Source organism: Podarcis pityusensis (assembly GCF_964106645.2).
Source record: "Podarcis pityusensis genome assembly, chromosome: 1".
Classification (NCBI taxonomy): domain Eukaryota; kingdom Metazoa; phylum Chordata; class Lepidosauria; order Squamata; family Lacertidae; genus Podarcis; species Podarcis pityusensis.
In genome coordinates, this window is record NC_138028.1 from 131608279 (window position 1) to 131615193 (window position 6915).

Below are 6915 nucleotides of genomic sequence, written 5' to 3' on the forward strand. Positions count from 1 at the left end.
TACTTAACCCGAGGTATCACTGTATATTGCCAGGTCAGAAATTATGAAACCGATATCACGAGATGGACTTCATTCTTTATTTTTAAAAAATATATACTTATTTATTTATTCCTTCTTAAACAATATTATTGACAATACAATAACAAACAAACAAACTTTACTCTGCCAAGCATATGACTTCCCTTCAGCAGGTTTTCTGCTTTCGAGTCCTGTCTCACAATTTAGCTCTTTAACTGCCATTGTCCGCATTGTAGGATTTATTTCAATCCTGCTAGGGTCTTCAAATTTTTGCAATTATTATTCAAATATACAATAAACTTTATCCAATCCCTTTGAAATTTTTGATCGCCCTGATCTCGAACCCTGCAGGTCAATCTGGCCAGTTCTGCAAAGTCCATCATGGACTTCAAACCGGTTTGGGATGATATATCACCCAGCCCTCTCCTTTTCTTTTTCTTTTTTTTAAAAAACTTTTTTATTCAAAATTAAAACAAAACATATTATCCAGAAACATATCATCCTTATTTCCCGCCCTATTTTTCCTCCCTCCCCCCACAGAACCCCACCCCACCCCCCCGACTTCCCTCAGTTCCAGTCTTTGATTTCTCTAAAAATGCTGTTTTCTGCATGTTACACAGTTGTATAGATCCTCAAACTATTTAGCTGATTATAATCAATAAAAAGTTTGTGAATGTTTATTCAAAGCCAGCCAAGGAGTTCAGTTCGCTTTGTTGCGTCTTCAAATACTTTGTAAAGGGTTCCCATTCATCTTTAAAGTCACAGTTATCCTTGTCCCATAGCTTGTATGTCAATTTTGCCAGTTCTGCATAGTCCATCAATTTTTCTTGCCATGATTCTTTAGTTGGGGTTTCTTCAGCCTTTCATCCTTGTGCTATTAGAACTCTTGCGGCCATTGTCGCATACATGAAGATGTTTTTCAGCTTTTTTGGCAGATCTTTCCCTACAATCCCTAACAAAAATGCTTCAGGTTTTTTAACAAATGTTAAATGGAACATTTTCTTCAATTCATTGTATATCATTTCCCAAATTTTTTTAATTACATTACAATCCCACCACATATGATAAAATGTCCCTTCCTTTTCCTTACACTTCCAACATATATTTGAACTGGTTTTGTACATTTTCCCTAACTGCACTGGTTGGAGTTATCAAAGAATACCGTATTTTTCACTCTATAAGACGCACCAGACCACAAGACGCACATAGTTTTTGGAGGAGGAAAACAAGAAAAAAAATATTCTGAATCTCAGAAGCCAGAACAGCAAGAGGGATCACTGTGCAGTGAAAGCAGCAATCCCACTTGCTGTTCTGGCTTCTGGGATAGCTGCGCAGCCTGCATTCGCTCCATAAGACGCACACACATTTCCCCTTACTTTTTAGAAGGGAAAAAGTGAGTCTTATAGAGCAAAAAATACGGCAAATGAAGATAACTCCTTTTCTAATCGCCTGCTTCAATTCTGTTTCAGACTACTTAGGCGTGGAGAAGAACAACAACACGCTGTTTTCAACAAACTCTCCGCTCACCCCAAAGATGGGCAAAGAGAAGAGCTGGCTGTACACACTGGACCCCATTCTGGTCACCATCATAGCCATGAGTTCCCTCGGTGTGCTCCTGGGGGCAATTTGCGCGGGGTTACTCCTGTACTGCACGTGTTCCTATGCCGGCTTGTCCTCTCGGAGCTCCACCACATTGGAGAACTACAACTTTGAGCTTTATGACGGCATCAAGCACAAGGTCAAAATGAACCACCAAAAGTGCTGCTCTGAAGCATGACTGATTGCACCAGAATCGCATTTGACATTTCATTCCAGCAAAAGTGGCTGGTGAAGATTACTTTTTATATGGGAGCTGAATGCCATAATCTTACACGAAGCCGGAGCTGGAATACGCAAGTGGGGAGGAGTCACGGACAGCCCTGCCGTTTCAAAAAAGGAGGAGGAAACGAGGACGGTGTAAACTTTCTTTTTTCCAGGGGGAAGGATGACCGTCGGAGAGAACCATACGGCTTATTGTTCTCACGCTAAGAACCGAGTTGGGGCAGGCAAAGGAGCTGCCATGCTTATTGTTTTTATGTCTTATTCAAGTGAATCAAATCCAGAAGAGTCCAAACGTTTGGTTAGCATTTAGGAAGTGAGAAACAGAATGTTGAACGTTATTTTCCACTTCTTTTCCCTAGTTGAGAAAACTCCAGAGAGTTTCTCCCCGCCCTCCCCTCTCCCCACACCCCACCCCCAGTTCCTCTTTCGGTGGCCAGGCTAATCTTTCAAAATTACACACAACCACACGTGCGAGCCTATCTCCCCACCCACCCACCCCCAATTCAGCTTATTGCCATTCAGAAAGGCTCCTTGATTTTAAGGGATTGGTTCTGTCGGTAAGACGAGCCCAGCAAGCTGCAGTTTATAGACACACCACCCCGCTCCCCCCCCCCCAAAAAAGAAAGTATGTTGTTGCCTTTACCTTTTTCTGATCAGGAATTAGGCTTGCGGGTCAATGGGAGCAGCCGTGCTTTCTTCCCAGATTACAAAGCAAAAGAGAAAGGCAGCCTGAGGTGCGAAATTCGACAGAGGCGCCTCCTCAAGAGAGGCTGAAGAGCCTTAAAAGTGATTTGCGAATAAGAGCCATTTATTAAATCCAGATCTTGGATTGAAACAGTGGAGGCCTTCATCATAAGGGCTGTCTTTTACTTTTCTTTCTGTCCTCCCCCCCCCCCCCACCTGCACTTCCCTTTATAATCCCATTCCTTTTATTATAAGAAAATTGCAGCAAACAAAAGACACAATTATGAGATGCCCGGGAACTCAGGAGACAGCTTTTTATATGCTTTGAGAGGAGGACAGGCTGCTATATATATTTTTGTTAATGCTGTGACCACTCTTGTGGGGGAGGGGGAGGAATGGAGTTTAAGGGAGGGGGGGAGGAACACAGCGATCCAGCCCCGATGGAGAGTGGTTGCGGATACCTCCTTTCTTTTAACAGGCATCATTTAAGTTTCTTCATTTGCTAGGACTAAGGGCTTCATTCTGCAAAGACGTCTGGCCACTTGTCAGCGATAAAGGGAGTTGTAGTCCAACAACATCCCCACAGCGACAGATCCCCCCACCTCTGATTGGCGCTGCCTTTGAGGACATACACAGCTGGCAGGGCCCTGGTGCTTTCTGCCCAGCCGAAGCATCGCTTCTTTGCAGAGTTAGGCCTTTTTGGTGGGAAGCAACCATTACAATCCTTTGCAGGGTATCGAGTCTTGTCTGATATTCCAGTGTGGTTGTCGGGGAAACAAAAAAAAAGGTCTGGACCAATCTGCTGCCACCTTCCTATCCCTTCAGAACAGTGCAACTTGCTCCCTAGTGATTTGCAAGGCAAATTGTTTGTTTCCGAAGGGTTTTGTGTTCGTATGTGTGTGTATCTTTTTTTAATCAAGTGCCTTAGAAAAATATTTTCCCCTTTACTTAGAGGTGTGTGCTGTATCAAAATACAAGGGAGGCGTCCCCCCTTTCCCCTGTTCCTCTTCCTTTTCATCCTCACGATCATCATCTTCATCTTCATCATCATCATCATCATCGTGGTCCGTGGATCTCTACTGGGTAGAGTTTTGTCCTTTCAATTGGTCCAATATATTTCCAATGCTGTCACGCCTGAGGTGTGTCGCAGACCAGTAAAAGAGAAGTTTACAAATGCTATGTTTTGATCTCCAATGCTTTTTGTTTCAGCTCTTGTTTCAGCCATCTTCAAGTGACTTTTTAGGAGAAATCCAAGTGGCTGCTATTTAGGAAGGATCTCCAGACTCAGCAGGTGGGGATGTACAGCAGAAATTTCAGAAATCTGCTGTGGGGTGACACCCAACTGTAAACATGCATGCCAGGATAACGTTGCTGGGATGCTGGCGCAATAGCATGTTTTGTGACGTTGTGCCGGTGCAGCTGTTGAGATGCAGTCTCCCAGGCACATAATGTCAGCGAGCATTGGGGCCCAGTTCACATGTTTCGCATCTTAGGTGTGCACCCTGTCATGTGCACGCCAGATAGCGAACAGGATTTGCTTGCTGCTTAACATGTGAAATGGTTCTCAGAGCAGCTTTGGCATGTACGCTTATCTTGCAGAATGAACAGAGCTTTTGGCATGTGCGATGCTTCTTTACTTAAGTATACAAGTAGACAAGCAAAGCACTTACCGTATTTTTCGCTCTATAAGACGCACCAGACCACAAGATGCACCTAGTTTTTGGAGGAGGAAAACAAGAAAAAAAATATTCTGAATCCCAGAAGCCAGAACAGCAAAAGGGATCACCTTACTTTTTGGAGGGAAAAAGTGAGTCTTATAGAGCAAAAAATACGGTATTTTCTGGGATGTGCCAACGCCACAATCCAAAACAGAGTTGGGTTTCCTTGAACTCAAATGTTTCCAGTGCATTTAATTCTGTGGCAGACCCTGGGCCTTAAAACTGTGTTTTTTCATACCGTGCCCTAGGGAACCGCCAGGATTCCCTGGAAACTTTGCAGGAGTTACTTTTATACATCAGTAACACCGGTAGACACACATCCCCGAAAAACAACTTGGTCTACTGCTGCAAATCTTTCCTAAACTGCACCACAACATTGGGAAGCCTTGGGTTTTGTCCTAGAGCACATGCACACAGTTCAAGCAAGGTAACCCACCCAAAGCCAGCATCTCTTGCGAACTGTGTGCCTGCTTTAAAAAACAGGCCTCGAGATTCAGTGCAGGAGTTCTGTGGCTGATGCTCACGGGGTTTCTATCTTGGCAGAAGCTGATGTGGAAGTTTCCCTGGTGGTAGAAAGTTTGAAAAACACTGCCTTTCCAGCAGTCTTGATGTGGCACCATAAAAAAGTCCATTTTCATAGAGGATTCCTGTGTCTTTCCGGCATATTCCACATACAAACTTCTTTCCCCTTCCCCCCTAATTTCAAGAGAAACGCAGAGAGTAATGTACAGGGTCATTTTGCAGACCAGATTGCTGCTACTGTCATTAAAGAAAGGGGCCTGAGCCGGCCAAAGGTAGCAGCTTTATTTCGGTCCCATTGATTTCAATGGGAGAGATAAGCACGTGCTAAACTCTGGCAGGATTGCGCCCCCAATTTTTATTTCTCTTATATTTGTATGAAGGAGGACAGGCTGTATCTGTGAAGGTCACCTGACAGGAGTTAATAGATATATTAAAAGGTAGAGTCGCTGTCTATAGTAGACATGCAGAGAGTGAGAGTTCGTGTATACATATATTTCAACGCATATGTGTTTGCGCGTGCTTGTGAGTTCTCTGTATGCGTTATGTATGTGCGTGGTTACGTGGGACTACTTGTACCTTTAAATCGGCGGCCAGAGGATGTTACTGACCTTGGCATGAATGCAGCAGGGAGTTTTTGGCGCAAACTGCGTAGAAACGAAACCAGCTCCCTCTTGGAGAGTCCCGTACAGTGGTGCCCCGCAAGACGAATGCCTCGCAAGACGAGAAACCTCGCTAGACGAAAGGGTTTTGCGTTTTTTGAGTCGTTCCGCAAGACGATTTTCCCTATGGGCTTGCTTCGCAAGACGAAACGTCTTGCGAGTTCTTGCGAGTTTGTTTCCTTTTTCTTAAAGCCACTAAGCCGTTAATAGCCGCTAAGCCGCTAATAGCCGTGCTTCGCAAGACGAAAAAACCGCAAGAGGAAGAGACTCGCGGAACGGATTAATTTCGTCTTGCGAGGCACCACTGTACTTTGGTATTCCATGTTGGTTGCTATAGGGGCTTGGCTGTGAGCAGAATCAGGCCAAAAAAGCTGCATAGCTGATACCTCACTTACCTCTCTGCTGGGTGCTTTACTGTTCTAATGCAGAAAACTTGACTGATTGTATTTTTAACAGGGCAAGGAAGGAAAAACGGTGCATACATTCATGTCAAATACATCTTCACCTGCAAAAAAAAGGAAAAGTGTTATATTTGCTGATCCACGTTCTTTGGCAATTCCCCCCCTTTCCAAAGTGCACAGAGGAGAGAAAAAAGAAGTAGTCCAATCCTGCGTTACCAATGCCTTTGTTGAAATAGGTGTTACTCCCCACCCCCTCGAAGGCCTCTTTGTTGTGGCTGACAGGAGGGAAGGCTTTAGTGTCGCCGATCCTTGTTTTTGCAGGGAGGTGTTGACAAGGGAGCATGGGGATGAAAAAACGAAAAAAGAAAACCAACCCCATTGGAAAAAAGTGGTATGCAGGGAAAACAGAATTTCTCACATTTTACCAGCTCAAGGTAGTTCGACCATTTACTGGCTGAGCCAGGTCATGTGGACTTTAAAGCTTTTACTGTGATTCTTCAGTGTTTAAGGAAAGACAAACTCAAACTGTGTTTCTATTATTTGTATAAAAGCCTTTTAAAAGTACTATTTAATAAACATTACAGTAGAGATCTCTCTCTCTCTATCTTGTGTGTGTGTGTGTGTGTGTGTGTGTGTGTGTGTGTGTGTTCGGTTCATTTCTTTTGCGGCTGGGGAGGCCTGTCAGCCCTCTGTGCTTGCCGCCTGGGTCCAGCAAGGGAGATCTGCATGCTAGAGTTGACTTCCATGTCTGCCATTGATGTGGATGGACCAGTTGAGCACACAGCTGTTCAACAGCCAGGTTTGTCTTTCGTTTGGCTGCTCAGAAAAATCACAGGAAGGCTCTTCCATGCAACCACCCACCCATTTTCTTAGAGGACCCCACAGCACCCTCCGGATTAGACGTTCTGCCCAAGAATGTCTTTCAGAGGTTCACGCAGATACACAGAGAGTGAAAACTCCACACATACCGTATTTTTCGCTCTATAAGACACACCAGACCACAAGACGCACCTAGTTTTTGGAGGAGGAAAACAAGAAAAAAAAATTCTGAATCTCAGAAGCCAGAACAGCAAGAGGGATCGCTGCGCAGTG

The 6915-nt window shown here is 44.3% G+C and overlaps 1 protein-coding gene across 1 annotated transcript in view; it reads left to right on the forward strand.

The window, feature by feature from the left end:
• NRP2 (neuropilin 2) overlaps positions 1–6411 on the forward strand; it is a 242194-nt gene extending 235783 nt beyond the window's left edge. The window contains exon 17 of the mRNA XM_081016401.1: positions 1488–6411. Coding sequence (XP_080872527.1) covers positions 1488–1795 — 308 coding nt within the window. The 3' untranslated portion in view covers positions 1796–6411. The remainder of the gene's footprint in view (positions 1–1487) is intronic.
• The last annotated feature ends 504 nt before the right edge of the window (positions 6412–6915 follow it).